Source organism: Amblyomma mixtum, chromosome 2 (genome assembly GCF_055824585.1).
Source record: "Amblyomma mixtum isolate Tamu chromosome 2, ASM5582458v1, whole genome shotgun sequence".
Classification (NCBI taxonomy): Eukaryota; Metazoa; Arthropoda; class Arachnida; order Ixodida; family Ixodidae; genus Amblyomma; species Amblyomma mixtum.
The window spans coordinates 280,755,444-280,777,113 of NC_143013.1; the positions used below are offsets into that span (position 1 = coordinate 280,755,444).

The 21,670-nt window shown below is 46.1% G+C and overlaps 1 protein-coding gene and 1 non-coding gene across 3 annotated transcripts in view; one reads left to right on the forward strand and one right to left on the reverse strand.

Annotated features, from left to right (window-relative positions):
* Positions 1-21,467, forward strand: part of LOC149364158 (cytochrome P450 3A41-like) — a 44,044-nt gene extending 22,577 nt beyond the window's left edge. Inside the window, exons 8-14 of one of the 2 annotated variants that reach the window (XM_089570042.1) lie at positions 1,534-1,649; positions 3,642-3,732; positions 4,190-4,347; positions 6,650-6,738; positions 8,704-8,841; positions 9,448-9,610; positions 21,185-21,467. In XM_089570042.1, the coding sequence (XP_089426168.1) occupies positions 1,534-1,649; positions 3,642-3,732; positions 4,190-4,347; positions 6,650-6,738; positions 8,704-8,841; positions 9,448-9,610; positions 21,185-21,277 (848 nt within the window). In that variant the 3' untranslated portion in view covers positions 21,278-21,467. Of the gene's footprint in view, positions 1-1,533; positions 1,650-3,641; positions 3,733-4,189; positions 4,348-6,649; positions 6,739-8,703; positions 8,842-9,447; positions 9,611-12,868; positions 15,428-21,184 lie in introns of those variants that run through there. The other variant, XM_089570041.1, reaches the window with a different exon arrangement.
* On the reverse strand, positions 6,076-6,149 carry TRNAN-GUU (transfer RNA asparagine (anticodon GUU)). The gene has a single exon. It is a non-coding gene; the product is annotated as a tRNA-Asn (tRNA).
* Positions 21,468-21,670: the final 203 nt, after the last annotated feature.

Below are 21,670 nucleotides of genomic sequence, written 5' to 3' on the forward strand. Positions count from 1 at the left end.
CAGACATTTTGGTGCTCTCTTTCGGCCTGAGAAAATGAGGAAAATGAGAGTGGCAGCTAGGCTGTTCTTTTCACCAGCGACTAAACCGTGTGTTCCAACTAAACGTATCAGGCGCTTTCTAGCTCAAAAAGTCTATTTTTAAAAATAGCAGAACATCTTAGGTGAAATACACGGTACATCGGACCACCAACCTACACAAGAAATGCAGTAAGCGCGCTATTTGTGCTACTGCTGGGTTTGTAGTGTCTGCAGTGTTTGTCACTGGCTTCCCACACATTTCGCATTGTTTTATGCGAAGCATATTGCTAGAGCTACCACTCACGCCGTCGGCGTGGGACCCCTAGACGTCACACCACGTGACACCGTGACGTCACACTACGTGTCGCCGTGACGTCACACCACGTGACATCGGATGAGAGAGCCGGCCTCCACCTCGCGCCGTCGCCGTGGGACCCCTAGCCGTCACGCCACGTGACACCGTGACGGCGTCGTGACGATGCCATCGCACAGACGCCGGAATGTCCTCGAGCGGCATTCCCGCGCATTTCGAACGCGCGTTCACACTCGGTGTAGGTGAAACGCTCGCTCCACCGGGCAGGCAGACGCGGCTTCCGTGGCAATCCAGGCGCTCACCCAACGCGCGTCTCGGGGTTAGTCGGCGTTCCGCTGTAGCCATGCCGTTGTCTTCCCCCACGACGAAGGCTTCTAGTGGTTGTATTAAAATGACCAAGTATGCAACCAAGGAAAGCCATGTATTACCAAGCCTAGCCACCAATATGCTTCGCATCTGACTAGGCTTACCTTAGCTAAGCCTCAGCCATAATTTTTTTTTGTCTGGTTGGCGAAGCTCTGTTACTGAAAAGTGCTATCTAGAAGAATTTGATGATGCGCAGTCACTTTTTTAGATTCATTTAGATTCCAAAGCAGTATACTGCTATAGGACGGCCGATTTTACCGGTGCTTTTAAACACAGCCACACTCAAGGACCACATTCTGATAGCTGATCATTAAAATTGCTTCAGTGCTTACTCCTATAAATAGTCGTTCTTGTGAAACCTTGCTAGCTACCGCTGGCCCACTGCTGATTACAAAAAATAAAGAACTAAAGTGCTTCATATTGTGGTCCACACAGACGCACAAAAAAGTAGAGTCCTCGATTACGGAGGCGTTTAAAAAATGCAATTTGCACTTACACGACGGAATAAAGAGACCCACCTGCCTTTTCTTTTGTCCACAACGCCTTTATTTCTGTGTGCAGCTTGCTAACGCCAGGGCATGAAAAACGGAGGAAAAAAAAAGAACAGTACACGCGCAACTCCAAAGCATCCACAATTGCTTCTATCCTGTTGTGCGATGGTGGTGCAGGACGTGGTTGCTTTCACTTTTTACTAGGCTCGCTTTATAGTCGATTTTCTATTGAATCCAGTGCATTAAAAAGCTGAAAGAATTTGTGCTTTGTGTTTGTGTTTTATGGGAGTACTGCAAGTCAATAGTTTTTTTTTTGGATAACTAAGTGTAGACTTGCTTCCGCAGTTCTCATGCCGAGCGTCTACAAGGTTCTGCAGCCCGACTACCCTCCAAAATCGAGCACCGATATATTTAAGGCATTCGTTTCCCACCTGATCGAAGAAAGGAAATCAAAGAACAAGGTAAGGCAGGCGCAGTCACCCCATATAATTTTCGCCGTGCTCCTTTTCTGGCCGACTTTTGCGGTGCTCGAAATTTTCCTATCCCCAAATGTTTCTTAACGAAGAAAGCGTGTTGGTATTTCGCTCTTTTATTCAAATACTGTAGCATTTCAAGATAATAAGGTGATTACAATCTTCCTCAAGGGGGACACCACCGATCGAAACTTATGAGACCAAACTTAAGGGGACATTTAAGCTCCGCCTTAAGGGTTGTAGTGGTTATGGATGCCTTCAGTGCTCTGGGGTCCTCTTGGGGTGTCAGTTCGCAGACGCGAATAGTGTCTTTTCTTTCATCCCCACACGACGCTTAACGTACCCTTGAGAGCACACTGCGATAGCAATAGAAGTTCCTTCCCGCAAGCAGTGTTTCAGTCGCCTAGGTTCTGCCTACCTTCCCGTATATGTGGAAATTGTAATTCTCTACGTAACATTAAGAGATACCTGGGATTTTTCATAACCGCTCCTGCGCAGTGGTGCAGCGTTTAAGCGATGTGCCACTGCCCCGGAAGGTGGCTGCTTTAAACACAGCCGCCAGGGTTCGTGAGAAATAGGTTGCTATCCCCGAGAAACCTCTCACGATCTTCATTAAATTAACTGCCACTAGCCACGGTGAACAATTAGATAACAATCTGATGGAGAGATTGCCGCCTGCTGCAATGGGACGGTTGTGATGACGTCACAAGGTCACGTGGCTTAGATGGCAGGTGAGGCTCCTGCTTTCCTCGACACGACAACACCGACGCAGATTTTCTTTGTTAACAGGACCCTTAATGCTATCGAGTCAATATCTTGCGTTATGTTGATTGGATGGGGTATGATTTCCAATACAAGGAGGAATTGTGACTTCTTAACTCTGGCGACTCTTTGGGGTGAAGCTTTGCCACTGTTGGTGTATCCCTTTCGTTTCACACTTCGATGTATACAACCTGGCGGCTGTTAAATTCCGTAGCTTTACTTTTTTTTTTAAAACTTGTTCGTTATTTTATCAGCGCTTACGTGCTTTTAAAACTTCTGAGGTGAAGAAATCTTGGACCCGCGCTGCCGTCGTGTGAACGAGTGGAATGCCGGAGCAATGACCTTCATAGCATGGCCTTCGCGCACAGGCAGGTATGAAAGAGCCCTAACCTAACCTAACCTAACCTAACCTAACCTAACCTAACCTAACCTAACCTAACCTAACCTGACCTGACCTGACCTGACCTGACCTGACCTGACCTGACCTGACCTGACCTGACCTGACCTAACCTAACCTGACCTGACCTACCAGCCCATTAGCAAAACGTTCGAGAAGGCTAGTTGGTTCACTCAAAGAAAGTAAAGACTGTATGAAAAGGACGATGACAAGAGGCAGGAACGAATACCTTTCTTGTATATTAAGACATTTGTTCCGTTTCACAGCTGTTTTATGAAAAGTTTACTTTGGTGGAGCCTTTTGTAGCGCACCTTAATATTGATTGAAATACTAGGTGAAAGTACACAGTTTTTCTTAAGACAGCCATTACACACGCACAGAAAAGAGAAATCTCCAGCATTACAGAAAACCGGCTTTACATATGGCTCACTGAAACTTTTACATTCTTCCCTGTGAAGGGAACTATACAGGGGCGAATTTTGTAACAACCCCCCCCCCCCCCCCCCCCCCCCTTTCCAAAAAAAAAAAAAATCTTCCAGGAGGTGGACGCTCTAAAGCTAATATGTCGTAAAGCAGCTGAAGTATTTACTGTGACGATTGTGGAGGACGAAATGCTGGCCGTGTTGGTTTGAATTTTGCATACTGTAGCAGCGCGACGGACATTATGGAAAATTTAACTAGTGTGTTTGCGTTTCGAGTTATTCCGAAACGCGACGCTTTAAAAATTGTGCGAGCAGAATTGACCTTAGCCTGAGCATTATTTAACATGCCTTTCAACATTTCACATAATTGGACGGCACTTCATACTCGTCGAATTTCAGAAAGAAGACGACTTCCTGCAGGTGTTCATGGATGCGGACTACGACTGGGATATTTCTACCGACAACAAAACAAGCGACGCTGAGAAGAAAAGTAAGAGCTCCCAGTCTTCGTCGGTTACAGCCACACAAGAAAAGAACAAACAGTGCGCACTTAAAAAGATTTTCTCTGTAATGTGGGTAATGATCTGACTTGAGGCAACGAATTATCGATCAGGCCGAGCTGTGTTATAAGGTCCTCGGGAGAACACAAACTCTTATAACGTTTAACATCACGCATCTCGATACGAGCGTCGCGCGAATTAGAAATTACGCAAGAACTATAGCTAAGTTCTTTTTCGAAAATTTGTATCCTCAGAATTGGATGTCGAACATAGAACGCGAAACTTCACTTAATAGCTTGTACAGTATTATTATATCTGTATTCGTCAGGCTATGTTTCAGGCACCGTCCTCCTATATTTAATCGCATGGCTTGAAACCGGGGACCAGGGGGGGTGGGAGGGCAGTAGAGCCAAAACTGAATAAGGCTTCCCTCAAATTCATGTGCAGGGATGTCACTGGACGAAATAACAGCCCAAGGAATTGTGTTCTTCATTGCCGGCGTCGAAAGCGTCTCGATGACGACGACCTTCGCTGCCTACTTCCTGGCTCTTCATCCGGAATGCCAAGAGAAGACAATCTCCGAAATAGACAAAGTGGTTTCCGAGGTATGCTGAAACGAACCGAACGCCTATGCTGCGCGAAATGTATATCGCAGCATCCGGAAGCATCAACATAAATGAGGCTGTGCAATGCATATAGAGGAAGAAGTTTTAGCAATGCCGATAGACTCGATCGCGTTGCACAGCTTATGCAGACCTGCTGGCCTCTAGTGGTCGGACCGTGGCAATGCGGCCCAATGTTTCAGAAGGCGAATGTTGGGCAGAGTATTGACAATACGTTCGTGGCCTACAATGCGTTTGTTTTCTTGCAATGCTTTGTGTCAAGCTTATGGAGCAAATCGAAGAAAATCTCGGCGGCTATGGAGCCAGACCAGCGGTTTAGATTTCCATGGCACAAAAAGCGAGGCGGGCTTATGGATAAGCACGCCTTGATCTTCTTTAAAATTTGTGCGAGTTAAAATTTCTCGCGGCATATTGAACGTACGCTGAAGACAAACTGCAAGCTGCGGTGAAGTCAAGTTTTGTTTTTTCTTTTGCACAGGCCCCTGAGGCTAGGCTACGTCACCCTTGATTTGCAAACTCTGATCACGGAGTGTTTTTTTTTTCTTCGGTCTTGACGTCGCGGGTTAGAGTCGACGGCAGGAAAAATGCTTGTTTTTAAAATCCTGCTTTCTCAGCAATAAATGGGTCTTTTACAATAGCCAGAAAGGGGTGTACCAAAGTTTCATCAATTGTTTGGCTAAATAGTCGATAATTCCTAACAAAATTTGGCGAGTTGTTCTGACTGCCCCTTCAAGAATCTAGTCGCAGCATCTTCACAGGGTCAGTCACTTTTGTGATAGCGTTTACGGCGACAGCTGGTTGAAAAACTTCGTCCATGAACGCCGTCGGCGTTGAACGTATTAAACCGGACGTCTCCCTTTGCTTTCTGCTGCGCCCACTGCTCGAAAAAAAAAAGAAAAAGAATACTATCAATGTGGCCATGAACTATAAGGCACAATGGGCAGCGGCGTGGAAGCTTTTGATATGCGATCGATATAGGTCTAACATCGGCGGAAATCTGGCGACTAAATAGACAGAGTGAGGATAAAAATGGAGGGGCGGAGGTACAGGACAGCTATTGCTCCCGCTAACTTGCCGTGGAGGAAGATAACCCTGGACGCTTTGTAGTCTATTGTTTTGCTGTCCCTTTACTTATCACAAGTTCTTTCGTACATTCTTACAACTGCCACGTGCTATAGCGAAACGCTTAATTTTGATAGTTTGTGCTCATAGCTTTCAGTCTTTTTATGATTACGCGACCGTAAAAATTGTGCTAAAATGGTCCGCTCAGTCGGGTCGATGGTCTTAACTCTGTGGCTCTTGCGCACTGGCACAGATGGAGCAGAGAAAGGACAAGTTTTGCGCGCGGTGCATCGATACGAACACATCCAGGCTCCTCTAGTGCAGAGTTACTTTCATCTTTGATGATGTCTTTGATGAATCGTCATTTTATCTCTCATTTTGTATATTTTTTTGTGTTTAAAAGATACCTAAGTCACTTTTAGTATTAACAAAGAGAGAAGAACGAGTGTAAAAAAGCATTACCGCAAAAAGTGCATGATGGTAAAATAAATGCGACCGCAATAACAGTACGACTAGGTGAGTAGGTACGGCGGCTAGTCACTGTTATGCGGACAGTAGCGCTTGCACTTTTGTGCTTTACAATTTGTTGTGATATAACTCGTGCAATTGAATTTTAGAAAGACAAAATGGCTATATAAAAAAACTGCTCGCCCCCGGGAGGGCTCGAACCTCCAACCTTTCGGTTAACAGCCGAACGCGCTAGCCGATTGCGCCACGGAGGCAGGGCGCCAACGTCTGTAGAATAGTGCACTTTCAGTTTTGCGTCAGGAGCTAATATACACACTCGCGTTATTTTCCCGATGCAAGAAAGTCAGATGGTAGGGTGACATACATTTGCCGAGAACAGTGTGCTGTCTCTTATTATAATAGGGTTTTAACTCTGCTTATTTCTTCTATGAAATACCCCCCCCTGAACAACTTATTGCCTAAGCAACGCTCCCTGTCCTTTCATTTAGACTGCTTCTTGGCACTAGGCACAGTTGACTGCGTTGATGCATAACTATATATCTTGGTCAGACTGCGAGAGGTACGGACTGTTTTCATTTTGAGCAGACTGTATGAAGCCTGACAGAAAGCTTTAAAAGCAGCCGATAATAAATCCGATGTATGATATTATGATGTTGCGCGTTTATAGTTTTTCGGCTATCAGTTTCAAGTGATCGCCAGTGTAACAAAGAAATGAATTTTCAATCACGCCACTTTAACGCGTTTCTTATTTCAGAAGGGATTCACATACGATGCTCTGCAGGAGATGCATTACCTGGAGGCTTCAATCAAAGAGGCGATGCGCCTCACCTCACCGGATCCAGTGTGAGCACACCAGATGTTGTATTCCTTCGCATGAAGTTCCATTCCGTATACAACTGCAAGTTCAAACTTGCTGCAAATCCTAAAAAGCGTTTCGACACCGCTTAAACGCTGTCTACTGTGCTGGATAAACAGGGAGAAGAGCATGAGAACTACAACTTAGAAAACCGGACTCACTGGCCACGGTGCGCTTAAAAAAACAAACAAACAAACCCGGATGATTTTTCTTCACGTTTAGCGAATTCTTGTTTTTTACGAAGCTGATTGCTTCTCCTGTGGGCGATGTTAATGGTACTAATCTGCACGTGAGGAGATCGAAATTATTCGCTTCACTGCAGCCACTCTTCCTCTCGTTCTTTTTTTCTCTCCTTTCTTCATCCCTTCGCTCACGCCATAATACGAGTGTTCACCTTTGGTGAGACAGTTATTGCAACTACTCTTCCGTCATGAGCAATTATAATTAATTTTCAGGAGCGCCCACATCCGTTTCATATCAAATAGCATTCTCATCACCCAGTACGGGTTTTTGTTTAAAACAAAAGGCGGCGGCGTGGACATCGTTTACCGCAGGAAAACTTTGCAGACCAATCTTTGGAAAGAAAGATAGATCGTCCGTGTTTTCTCATCCCCTTATCGGGAGCAGAGGTCATTCGGAGAACCGTACCGGTGCGCATTGACCTCCCACTTTCCCAAGAGGGCTAAACGAGCTTGGTTTGAAGTCAAGAGTTTGATGGAAGCCCGTCTGATTGGGATGGAACATGAACAAAAAAAAATAAAAGGCACCGACCAACAGAAAGAAGAAATGACATTTCGGCTCCCACTCAGGAGCCCAGGACAGCTCCCAGACATCTGGCGTATACTTGGGGTAGATTGCCATCACAACGGCTCAGCCTATCTTTTGTCGTTTGGATAATCAGCTACTCGAGATAGAGCCGCGATGTTCGATTCTTTTCTTTTGTAAGGACACGTGCCTGTTCCCACTCAATGCTGTGGCCGGTAGATGCTGAGTGTTCAGAAAGTTCGTTCGAAGCCACTCGTCGACTGTTCACGTCATTCTGGCAGTCTCGAAATCTTCGTGTGAAATCCCCCGACCCACCGACACGTACACGGCTGCGCAGTCTGCACATGGAATTGCGTATACCACTCCCGGAAACTTTTCTTTCTTGAGTGTATCCCTCACTGGCACCGATTCATTCCTAAGTTTGCGAGCTGGCGCATGTGCAATCTGTACCTCGGAGTGACGCAGTAAGCGCGCCAGCATCTCACTGACGCCTAGGATATACGGAATTGAAGACCATTTTTGGTGCCTCAGGTCGGGTGAGGTGGCGCTCCACGGAGTTAATAAATGCCCTGGGTAGCCGCACGCAGACAAATCTTCACGCGTGTGCAACGAGTCAGTCGCCTTGTCCTCACTTTTCGAGCATATTCTTTCTTCTCTGCGAAGGAGCGAGGAAACCACGGAACGCTTTTGGAAAGCAGGGTGGACGTAAGTGAAATGAAGGTAGTGGCTGGTATGAGTCGGTTTTCTGTACATACTGAAGGCAAGACCGGAAGACTCTGGGGAGACTCAAACTCTTGACTTCAAACATATTCGCTAGACATACGGCCAGCCCATCATCACCGAGACTCGGCGCTATGTTTCTTTGACGACTGGGATTGCTGCCCCAGCCCAAGCTTTAATGGGAAGGAATAGTACCCCGCCTAATCGCTTTATTACAGTACTGCTGGGAAGGCATGCTCTGACCTCACCTTCAGGAAGCATAAGAATGTCGGAAGACAGGCGCAACTAGAGGAAACAGACGGAACAAGCGTTTTCTCGTTCCCATTTTCCTGTGAGTCGACCTTGCGAAATAGCGTGCTATATATTTGTGCTGTATTACACGGCTTATATTCTTGTAATGTGTTAAAAGAACTTCAATACAGCATCTCTGCTTGAACGAGACAGTCATGCGCAGTTATTTATCGCAGAATCATGCGTCTCTGCACAGAGGAGACAACAGTGACCGGAATCCACTTCACACCGGGCATGAACGTGGACATTCCTCTGGCGGGAATTCATCTCGATCCGGAGTACTTTCCTGATCCGGACAAGTTTAATCCTGAAAGGTAAGCCTTCGCTCTAGCAGCATTGATGCACACGTATTTATAAACTATGCACAGAATAGTATCTGCTCGGAACTTTCGGTAACTAAATTAAATTCGCAAAACTACCTGTGCTAACATTTATAAGAACCATTTCAGGCGTTTGGTGAAAAGGCGGACCCTCATATTGCTGCTAAGACTTGCTGTCACGCATCTCTTGAGTGCCGTTTTTCAAAAGTACTTCCGTGATCTCGAGTTCCGTACGAGAAGTGCCTCCTCCAAATAGATTTAAGGCAGTAAATGGCCGACATGTGTCTCTCAAAATTAAGTACTACCACGGCTGTACTCAGCTTGACCTCTCTTGTTACTTTGACCTTATAAGCGCTGGAGTCACCTGTCACTGTGCCACTGTTGATGTGCAAAATTATGTAAGAAAACGGACGTGATTCAAGTGAAAGATGAGAGGAAAATTGGAAAATAGCCGCCTTCTAGGCTAGTGTTCGGTGCCTTACAAAAATATTTGTTATTTATGGTTGAGACAATCTCCGAGTCATGACTTTCCATTTTCATTTGATCATCTCTGTGGGACTGATAGTGTTTCCTGATGACTCTATTGACGCTTTTGTCTAGGTTTCTTCCGGAAAACAAAGACAGCGTGCGGCCGTTCACGTACATGCCATTCGGTGCGGGACCGCGAAACTGCGTCGGCGTGCGCTTGGCCCTGCTGCAGGCCAAAGCCTACCTTGCATGCCTGCTGCGTTGTGTGAAGCTGGAGGTTTGCTCAGAGACTATGGTAAGCCTTCTAAATGATTCAGAAAAGGCTTTAAATAAGATGTGAGGGTCGTCCTTGCTGCTATAAATTTAGGTGTGTCAGCATTACCTGAAAGGAATCCTCGCAAGTTTTATTCATCGCGCAGAAAATTGATCATACATGATTACTGCACGAAATATCATAGCTAGCTTTTATGACCTACGTAAGGTTAGGTGCGTGAATCCCAGCGCGGTAGCCGGTTTAGTGCTTCAGTTAAAATCGGCGAGCCCTCAGGAAGTACCTGCCGAACGGGCGATCGCTCGCGTCGGTTCTGTTTTTTACTTTCAGAGCGTTAGCACTACTGGCCGCGTTTCGAGCCTCTGAGTTATGCCGATTCCACAGTTATAGTTCAAGATGGCGGCCTCCATAGCAACGACATTGTATCCTGGTGGTTGCCATGGTAACCGAGGTGGTTACATAATGGAATAAAATAACAGGCGGCAGCATGATGCCCGAGCACCGCAGCTCAAAACTAAGTTATGTCGATGTAGTATACAGGGTTTCCAGGCTAACTTTAGCCAAGGGTTAAAAAATATGATATTTGAGGTAGGCCAGGGAAACCACTTACATGCCCCTATCAACCGGCTTGCGCATCATAAGCAATTTTTTGTTTTGCAATTAATTAATTAGCAGTGAAGATAACTTTTACAAACGCGTAAATATTGACTTTAAACAGCAAATGTGAAAAATTCAGGGGGCACTTTGACTGTCTAAAGTGGGTAGAGGCGGAAGCGTTTTCCGCACCACCTTCGCTATTTCTGTGGCAATGGTGGCGTCACATATATTTGAGTACTAATTACTAAGTGATGACAAATCACTAATTAATTGTTAATTGCTGATTAATGCCTGAATACTAATTAACTGCTAATTAATGACGCTTGCGCTTCGCCTTTAGGAGTGGAACGCGACAGCGCGTTGTAGCGCTGCCAGGGAGTCCACGGAACGCCACCACCCGTTCGGCGCGATGCCTTGCCCTTTGAACGCAACGCTTTTTGAGGACAGGAAATGGCGCAGTAATTCTCTGTCATCTCGGTGGACACCTGAACCGCACCGTAGAGAAAGGGAGGAAGTGGGAGTGAAAGAAGAAAGACAAAGATGGCCCGTAATGAAGAAAATGATAATTGTATTTGAGGAAAGGAAATTACGCAGTAACTGTCTCACATATCTCGGTGGACACGCGGCAAAATTCAGGGGGTGGGGGGGGTGCACTTTTTTGACCTAAAGTGCGGTCACTGATGTGTGGTTGAGATGTTAAGCTTCACCCCTAAGAGTGGAACGCGACAGCGTCTTGCAACGCTACCAAGGAGTCCATAGAACGCTATCGCCCATTTGGTTCTGCGCCTCGCTCGTCGGTAAATTGGTTTTTGAGGAAAGGAAATGTATCTGTCTCTCATCTGTCGGTGGACACCTAAACCTCGCCGGAAGGGAATGGAGGAGGATGAGAGTGAGTGAAGACACCGTATTCACTAGACGCGCCTTTGTTCATTCCAAACCATCGAGCTGGCATGGCGGAGTGGATAGCGTGCTCGTCTCCCAACCCAACCCGGGAGGACTGGGAGGCGACCCTGCTCGGCTGCTCTGACCTGCAGGCCCAACGGGCCTTGGTCGCGCGAGCCTGGGCGGCGGCCGATGCCACTGGGGTCCCGAACTAGGGACCTCCACCTAGTATTTGTAAGGGCTGGCCCCCTCTGGGTCAGCTCATGCATAACCTCCTGTATTATACCTGTACATAAATGTTTTCCACCACCACATCTCACGCCGAAGACCGGGGTTCGATTCCTGAGCTCGACCAATTTCTTAATCGCTTTTATTTATTTATATGGCCTCACTAGTAAAGCTAATTAGGCTAATTGGGTAATTAAGCAATTAACTAAGCTCAGTCCCACTTACTTGGAGCATCACTATACGATCCCTTCAATTGGTTGTATGGTTACTAGCCAAAGTGCAATTGGCCCCGTTTGAAATTCGCGCACTGTGACGTCACGACCGTTTCCACCAATTGAAAAGCGTGAAATTTTCTGTCGACAACTGCTGCTTACAACAATGGGACATTAAAGGCTTCCGCCTTAATAGCAAAGTTGGAGAGCACCTGCAGAAACCCCCTTCCATTTATTTGCGATAAAGAAAGCCTCACGTGTATCGTTTTTCGAGCTCCGGAGGAAGTCGACGAAATACACAAAAAAAAAATCACGTGACTAGCGTATTCGCGCCCCGCGATTGTGCTGCTCTCTATCCTGGCTTGAGTGAGCGAAATCATCTGCTGGTATGGAGCGGCGACCCCACTGCTCCGGTAGGCCAATATGTCGACGGTGGTTGCGATGCCCGCGCGAGCCAGTCTGCAAGCGTGACGGCGCAACTTGCGCTGTCAAGCTTTATTGACAGGGAACGCAAGTATTCATCGCTCCAAAAAAATTTCAAACGTTTCCGCCCATTGTTTGCGTTGTTTTACTGCGGGACGTAAGGAAATGACGTACATGTAGTTCAGCGTAACTGCGCTAGTTCTTTCAGTCTTGTTAAAATAGGATTGCTTTACATGTACTCCGCATCAGCTTTTTCTTGATAATCCCGCCAAAGCTACAGAGCTGGAACACGCCTGCTCTTTCCAAGCAGAGAATATAGCCCCAGTTTAATTTAACGGCAGCTGAACTATTGCTGGAGTGAGACAGTTACCGACGCTCTGTCCCTGTAGTTGTCGGTTCATTTCTAGAAAAAAGTTGCCGTGCGTAATACATGCTAGTTTCCTTGTTGGTTGTCTCTTTTTTGTTCACAGATTTGCCCTTTCCTTTGGAAGCCGCTTCTTCCAAACTACTAGTAATTTTAAGGAGATTAGAACTGAAATGTTCAGATTAGAAAAAAAAAATAGGCTGCGATAATGGGGGTATCAATACAAACCCTAGTATGTGATCCGGCCGAAGTTTTTCACAACGAAGTTTGAAATCAAGTGCAAGAACTCAGGATAACCAACAAAATCCTAAATGAGACAGTTTTTTCACGTCCGTTGACGGAGAGGGAGAAAGACAATGCGCATAATATTCGATGCTCATAACGTCAAAAAACGCTCTCAGGGGCCTTCACGCGCAAGCTACATTAAACGAAAAGTCTTAAAGTGCTTTCCAGTTGAAGGCAGTCATCATATGAAAGTTTTATTTCACAAACTTGAAGCCGGAAATACGCCTTTTTTTTTTCTCGCCTTTGCGCGTTTCTATGGTCTAACAGTTTTAATTCTTTTGGTACGTGCAGGTCCCACTGAAGTACAAGCCTTCCCGGCTTTTTCCTTTCACCGATGGTCCAGTCATTCTTCGTGCTGTTCCACGTCACCATCACGCAAATTGAGTTGCAGCAGCGCCTTGAACTCCACAGGAGAAGAATACAAGCGGATATGGTGTCTACGTTTCGAAAACGTATGCCAAGAGCAGAGCGCGAATATCTTGGCAGCGGTTGTGTCAGAACCAAGCATGCGCAAAACACCATGATTTCATGGACGTCATAGCCACCAGCCGAACTATGACTGCTCCATGACAAAGGTCTTTGCCTATGATGTCCAACCATGGATGTCCTGCATCAACAGCGACCGTCCTATTTTCCACGAAATTCCTCTCATCGTTCGTTACATATCAACTTTCTTGCTCCATTAGTGTCCACTCTTACACTTTGAAAGATCGGTCGTTTTTACAACGGTGAATTAGATACACTGTCGATGTCAATTTCCATCTACTAATTTCAGCTACAATCGGATCAATCAGCTTTTTTTTTCTATTCATCGCTGCGTTATTTCTCAGTGTTTCATGCATCAGTTTCTTCTCTACCGCTTGCTGCCGCGTTTCGATGGAGGCGAAATGCAAAAACTCATCTGTGCTGTGCGATGTGAGCGCGTGTTAAAAAATGCCGAGTGGACGGAATATTTCCGAGAATTTTACTACCCCTAATAGCCAATGTGTCGCTTTGGGTAATTAAACCCCCCAATTTAGAATATCGGCAGTAAACAAGCTCTTTCTTCTTGCGAAGTGATTACTGAGATAGTATTAAAATCTGAGGCCGTAAGAATTGGACGCTTCCGACTATGTGCCTTCTCTGGCAATGTGGCTGATTTTGGCGCTAGAACTGGCGGGTTGTTGCTGCCAGTACCAGTTCTTAGCCAATGCCGCAGTGGCGAAAAGTCTTGGGAGCTTCCTCCGAGCTAAACATGGTGTCAGTATAGCTGTTATATGTAAAAGCTGCATAAAGTGTCATACACTAACTTGAACCATAGTAAAACTGACATTCGAGCGAGTTGGTACAGCATGTTGGAAAATTTCCAGCGCAAACAGGACAGGGACAATGAAGCACTGTATGGAATGCAAGGGCTGTAAGCCTTTACTCGATACAACTGTTCTGTTTAGGCATCCTAATCAATTGACAAGAGATGCATCAGAAGCCTATCATATCTACAAAAACCAGCCAACATGTGTTAGTGACCCATCTGTTGTCCTGCATGAACGGGAATTGTGATATCTGGATGAGCCTGCGTGATTGCATAAGTTTTGATGTTTTTGTGTTTTTTTCTTTGAGAATATATTTTCTGCGTTTGCGAATAAACGCTTAGTTGCGAGTCAGCGCTTGTGGTGTTCTCTTCTTTGTCCCTGTCCTGTGTGCGCTAGAAATTTTCCAACTAACTCGAACGTTCAGCTGTCTGCTGAAGAAAATTTTATCCAGGTGGACTTGCGTCACCATGACCTCCTAGGTCGAAAGATTTGTGCTCAAGAAAATGGCTCGCCTGTGGTACATGATCCTGGACAGGCATGGCTGGGTAAGGAGCCAGCATATACCAGAGGGCATTTGTCGGGATCACTTTATTTCGTTGCTCAATGCTAAGATAGTAGTTATCTCTATCATACCGCAGCGATAAGCCCATCTGAACGCACGCGGCCCTCTGCCGTTGTTCATTACGCTTATCGTCACGTTCAAATGTAAAAAAAAAGTTCTCGGCTAGAGAAACATACTTTTTCGGAGGTCTCGAGTAACTCAGCGGATGAGCCTGCTTGTAGCTCCGCTACATCAGTAACATTTGCCGCCGCGGTGGCTCAGTGGTTATGGTGCTCGGCTGCTGACCCAAAAGACGCGGGTTCGATCCCGGCCGCGGTGGCTGGAATTTCTTTGGAGGAGAAATTCTAGAGGCCCGTGTACTGTGTGATGTCAGTGCACGTTAAAGAACCCCAGGTGGTCGAAATTTCCGGAGCCCTTCACTACGGCGTCTCTCATAGCCCGAGTCGCCTTGGGACGTTAAACCCCATAAACCAAACCAAACCAGTAACACTTCCCTCGTTGAGAAACGCCTCTTCCTCGAAACTCAGCTCGGAACGTCTCTAACGGAGGGAGCTCAACTGTCCTGGCAACACAGAATTTGCAATCATCCTCTTTCTCTGGCGAACACAGAAGGATACTTGGCTTAGACAACGTAGCACCAACTCGAGCAAATGGTTCCATTGTGCCTCCCGATTTCGGTACCATGTACTTTGCTTACGGATTTTGTGGACTGGATTGCAACTGCCGGAGTGGCACCTGTGGCCATTACAATGCTCCGTTTGGCACAAGATTACCAATTGCTGGTCATTGTACCTTAGACAAATAAGCAGCCAGTAAAAAAATAAATTATGGGGGCACCTGAGCAATTCTTATCATTTGTAGTTGATGAGTCATGTCGCTGAGTTTATTGTTACGGTGAAATGTTGCTGAGTTTCGTGTAGCTGCTTTATGCTACCGAGTGTAATGTTGCTGCTTATGACGCCGCGACAACGCAAGACGACAAACCAGCCATATTGCGATCTCTTAGCTGCGTTTTATGGGTGGAGTACTCATTAAAGTAATATTTCACTAGCATTGTGTTGAGTGTTATTTCTCGAAGACACCACTTTTCAGCACGATGACACCACTTTGCCGAGCTATGACAGTACTTTTCATAGCGACACCATGGTGTTCACACCGCAGTTCTTCATTGGGTTCGTAATAAATTAAAAGGTGATTTGGCGCTATTAACTGGGAACATCTACAAATTCAGGAATCTTATACCGACCTCATTGAAACAGGTAATATTTTCTTTTTTACTCTAGTTTAAGTTATGGAATATTAGTTTGGGCAACGACGACAGCCTATAACTATAATATATTAATTGTCGCACAAAAAAAAAAAAGGTACTACGCTTGCGTGAGAACTACAGAGGCGATAGACGCAACTTACGGACCGGGCCACTTTTCATTAAATACAACGTGCTAAAAGAAAACCAGGCCTATTACTTTACACTGCTGCAGTTTACCGAAATATACACTTTTTCCTCCAAGAGAACATAGCAGTACATCCTAAACGCAGACCGCCTATGTTACGAACTAATTATGGTCGCTAAACGCTAACTTTCCAGTCTACTAAACTGTCGAAGAGCTCTGAAATGCGTATCGATTACAACAAAGCCTTTACTGTTTCTAAATGTGAATGCAGACACTTCTTGGTTAATTCGGCGATTTCATACGCGACTCAGCGGTGTGTGTTATAACCATACTGTTACCAAATCGGTTGAATCGCCAATCCGAGTTCTGTTATTTAGACATGGGAATTGTACGTAATGTTTGCCATTGATACAAAATTGTTCTGGTGTCCTAGTTTTGCTTCATGTATTTTCATGTATTGGTTTTGATGTTTGTAGTGTCGGTTTTGCACTTGACGTTGCCTGTTGCCTGTGTCCTTTGTATGGAAACCTGGGACGTGTTATCAGAAGCCGAGTTTTCTTTCGAGCGATTAAACTTTCGACCATTTGAGACTGATGCACAGGACGGTATAGTTTTGCCTTTTAAAGAGTTGTTTACAATGTATCTCTACTGGTGACCGAAGTATTATCTCTGAGTTCTGTTCATTGATGCAAGAACTTATACAAGGGGCCAAGGCCTCGTCAGGCACTCAGCTTTAGCCTTGGCTTTCTCTTAAACGCCATCTAAGGAACAAAGGAAGGAAAAAATTATTGAAAAATAGATTTCTGGTGCTGTAACTGTCTGAACTACAGAAAATCATGCGTAGTCGGGCACACCGAACCACGAGGATAAATAGGGCACACATCGACTTCCACAACCTCTGTAGTTCCCCTCATTTCTGCTGCAAGGTTTAAACCTGTTCGACGAAGAAATAAAGACGCAACAAAATAAGATAAATTTCCGCGGAAAAGTTGCTTGCGCGATGTGTGTTTGGTTCTAGGCCAAATTAAGCTTTCGCTGAAGCCCATTTGAGCGTGGAATATTGCGAAAAAGCCCCAAAACACAAACAAGAGGCAGAGAAATCTTAAAGGTCCACTGACCAGGGTCCGGACATATTTGAAAAAAAAGCCCACTGCATAGATGAGGTATCGAAGATAACCACTGCAAAATACTAGAGCCATGCGCGCCCCGAGAAGCTGCAAAAATTCAAATCAAAGCCCGTTCGTTCTTTCCTTCAACAAAAACGTCCCCGCCCCACTACTCTGAACCCTGTTGACGTCATGGGGGTTACTTTCGCTAAAGGCACTCCATTGGTGCATCGTTCTGATTGACAGGAGGAGGTTGGGCGTAGCCTTGGCGTCGCGTCGTCTGCACATCGCTTTCCTCAGCGCTGTTATGTTTTGCCGTGCTCGTAGCGTGTCCCACCAGGCATCGGGCCCAGGAGCGCCGCCGCATTGCCGAAGGAGGAAGGAAACGTGGGCCGGGGACGGGGAGTAGGGGAAGTGAAGGAAAAAACTGTATTTACATGGTTACATGATTAATTACATTATTTACATAGAGCGGGACTGAGAATGGCTCTCATTGGAAGGGGAACGTCTTCGTCAACCGTAGTCGACTGGAGCTAGCAGGCTTCTTTCGGCCACACTCACGGCCGAGTTAAATATCGTTCGGTTTCCCCAGATCCCTGGCTGGGGAATAATGGTCGACGAGCACTGTCCAATCGGATGGACCGAAGGGGACGTTCTTGTTACCACCCACGGCTGGGCAGGTGCGGGTTTTTCCACTCTCTCGCAGCTGGGTCGATGAGAGGGGGAGATGCTGACTCATCCAGCCCTGCGGCAAAGGAATCTCCCGAAGTCTTCCAGCAGGTGAATGAACTTGCTTCCCCGCCGATTGCCCAGAACGCGAGTCGGGGACACAGAATTCTTCAATTATCCGCCAGCGTGACCGGCGCCGGCACGTCGCCTCCGCTGTGGTCGCTCGGACAATACCTCCGGCGCGTCCCCGGCCTTCGCCGCTATAGTGGTCACCTCCGCTCAAGGAATTTCGCTGGGGTTACTGCCGACAATGGCCCTTGACATTCTTGCTACACTAATCCGCTGAGGCTCGGAGGGGCATTCCAAGCATCCCACTTCCCACCGCCGTCGCGGGGTTGTCGGCCTCGATGAATGTTCACGGTAGCTGCTTGATCGGGCCCACGTGGTCCGAAGTACGGTCACAACAGCGCCTTCTGTTTTGCACATGCCTACAAACCCGCATGAAGGAACAACAACAACAACAACAACAAAAAAAAAAAACTGCGGAGGGAGCGTACGGCGACAGCCTTGAACCCTAGCCATAAAAAGTAAAAAATAGTAAAACTGAGTGAGTTGGTTCATTCATACCATTTTAATACCATTTTCAAGCATTCATACCATTTTGAGCTACCCGCAAATCCGACTCTGTCTCTGCATGAATTTACACATAATTTCACAGCTCTAGCTGCAAAGCGTTTTTTTCTTACTTTAGTGACGTCAGCATTTTCGTTTGTGTTCTTCGAAGGTTTCGGCGTTTAACTGATGGGAAACTACGATGTTATCTGGAGGGCTGTCTTAGGGTGGCTGGGTGCCATGTAGCTTCCCCTGTCTTCTATATCCCTGCTGCGCCAGTCTCGTACAGCCAACGCCACTGAGATAGATATTCTCCCCCATTAAGACCTTTGTCTTCTAGCTTGCTCTCAGTTATCACTCAGAACAGGCTAGGGTGCTCCACGTTCAACTTCACCGCTTAGGGCGATGAGAACTACGCTGCTTTGAGAAACAGTCTCTATTTTGATGTGCGGCCACTGTATTTTGAAAAGCAGAAACAGTCTCTATTTTGATGTGCTGCCACTGTATTTCGAAAAGCTCCGTTTTCGGTTGTCTGGACCACAAGTTCATCCAACGCAGCTGGCTGGCATTATGTGTTGCGTTTCAGGCAGCAATTATGTTCGCACCAGTAGTCTATAAAATCCTAATGAGTCAAAAGGGCGTCTCCCTACGGCTGTCAGCGCCTTAAACGACGGACCTGGCGAGAAGGCACCCTAGGCTGCAGGCTTAAAACTGGCGCCAGCTGGTGGCGTTGAGGCGAGTGAATCCCTTCTTCCCCAAGGACGCATTTCACCGTCGCTCGTACGGCTTCCGCTCGCAGAGGAGTTTGGAGGCGCTTGCGACGGATGGCTTGCCCAGGTGCTACAGGCCGCGCAGTTTTGATCTTGTGCTCCGACGCAAGCTAGCGTGCAGTGAACTAGTTTGGACGACGCATATTTCTGTGGCCGGAGGTGAATTTCGAGCATGATTTGGAGTGAGTGGATCGCTACCGCTGATAACGACGAACTGAGCTTCTCCACCTAGTAACGCACCCCTTGTGTTGACGTTAGAGGAGGCGGTACTCGGCCGTGGTTTTCTCGCAGCAGGTTCGGCTTTGACAAGCAGGCAGTGGTGCCATGCTGACCGCATTCGTCACGTTGCTTGTATTCCTAGCATCGCTTCTGTTGTGGTACGTGAACCCCTTTTACTCTGTCTTTCGCCCTGAGGTGAACGCGCTTATTTATATTCGTGGTGCCTAGCTATTAATGAAGATTGCTGAAAATAAGTTTTGTGGGTGATTGTGCATTTGGCGCCTATTTGCTCAAGCGGCACTCGATTACATGGTTCCTTTTTGTGTCTTGATGAAGTATTGAAATCACGTTCTTACGCCATCACTACTGGCTCGACAACAACGTTGAAAACGTCAGTGTACGAAAATAAAGGATTTTCATCCCGACTTCAACACAGTAGAGAATATAACTAGATACTGAATAGGGACCCGTTTACTTTGAATGTACAGAATGTGGGTCAGATATTGGCGTCAGCTGCTACGGTACTGCAGCTGGCATCACTACGCGCAGTTGTCGAGCTTTCTTGTAGCAAAGTGTTTGTAATGCTCACCGGTAACAATAGGTGACAATGATAACAAAACAAAAAACATTGCTTTCTTTTGTAGCTGATGAAATGATTTGAGAAACCCAGACTTTTCGCATTCAGAGGGAGTGAGAGGTGACAGTAAAGTGGGCATTGCACATAGCGCCCACTCATTGCACATAGCGCTCACTCATTTTCACTGGTGCTGTTCTTCGTTGTGGAAGCTCTGGTAAGAATAAACAACCTCTTCTTTTCATTCTGAACTCTGCCTCGGATCCGGTTTAACACTCTGTGCCTGGAGCATTACGATGTTATCTAATTATACAGGATGAAACCTAACGTAACTTTGTCCACTAAAGGCAAATCACTGGCTTTGCTAACGGAAAAGTTATTCCAACAGATATGCAGTTGTGCCAATGGAATCGTAAAATTAAGAAACATTGTGGTATATTACGGCTTAATTGTGTCTTTCTTGTCATTTGTCAATGTGCTCTTTGCACTCACGATTGGCTATGGCGTTCCGCTGTAGAATGAGATCACGAGTTCCGTGTCACTGGTTGAATATCTGGACGAGACGGCCGTATTGCAACGGATTAGAGACGTTTCTTTCTTTGTCCGTGTCCTGTTCGCGCTATTTTACAATGAGTAAACAATGCTGCTTTATTTTTGTCAGAGTACAGCGAAAATAACTTTTTCTTACTCTTGACGGATGATAACATGTCTTACACTTCATTCAGAACATTCTTTGTAGTTGCGACAAATTTTCATCAGATGGATCACGTGCAAGAAGTAGCATAAAAGTGACGGCATAATAATGAAGAAGTGGATGAGGGAAAAAATGCAGCTGGTTATCTCAAGACAGCTTAAAATCCATGCGGACTGCCACACCTGCGAACAAGATGGTACACTGCAGGCGGTTTTAAAAAACTGCGGAGATTCTTCTCACACACTGACAGGACAACCTATACACGTATGGAAGGCTGTCCGGGTTTTTTCATTTCGCTGGCTGGTTTTATGCGCTCAGCGGCTAATGAGTGCGAAGTACTCCTAATACCTTGTGAAATATGTTCTTTGCATTGCAAGTGGTCCTCAAGACAGAGAAAAAATGCTCCAGCACTTCACTGCAGCCACAGCGGTAGCTTAAAACGTTCTCTTAATGTTGACGTTCGAACTGTAAACACATGTCGATATATCCTGGTTACGGAGTTTCTTTGTGTGTATACATAGAAAATAATAATAACTAGTCTCTCCTTCAACGGAACCCGCATGGTTCCATCACGTTGCATGCTTGAACGACACTACATACCTGCAGCACCAATATCTGTAGACCGGTTTGAACATCGCTTTTGTCGGCATCGTAATTGGAAGGAAGCCTCAAAATTAATTTCACACTCCGATCTCTCTTTGCTCTTTTCATGTAGGTACCTCTGAAGTACAAGCCACGCCAGCTTCTTCCTGTAACTGACAGCCCAGTGATTCTCAAACCCATTGCTCGCGGCGCTTCAGCCAGCTGATGTTCCGGATCTGCACGAAGGCTACGGTACACGTGGAGTGGAAAGAAAACACCTCCCTCTGTGTGGCCGACAACGCCTGACCTGAAAGAAACATCCCATCGCTGCTGGCCGGCACTTGGACATTTATGTCTTAATTATGCATTCCTACTTGAGGTAATAATCATCTAGATGTGCTTATATATTCTTGTCAAGGGAGAAAACCAGCCAAAAAAGACGGAAACACAAGAAGAGAACGACACAGGACAACGGCTGGACTAACAACTGAATTTTTCATTGAGTACAGACCGCCAAGTAATCACCACGCATGCGCCAAGGCAACACTCAAACATGATCACTCAAATAATCAAATTCTTTTGCCGTTAATGCTATCGATGGTGAGCTGACGCAAGCATC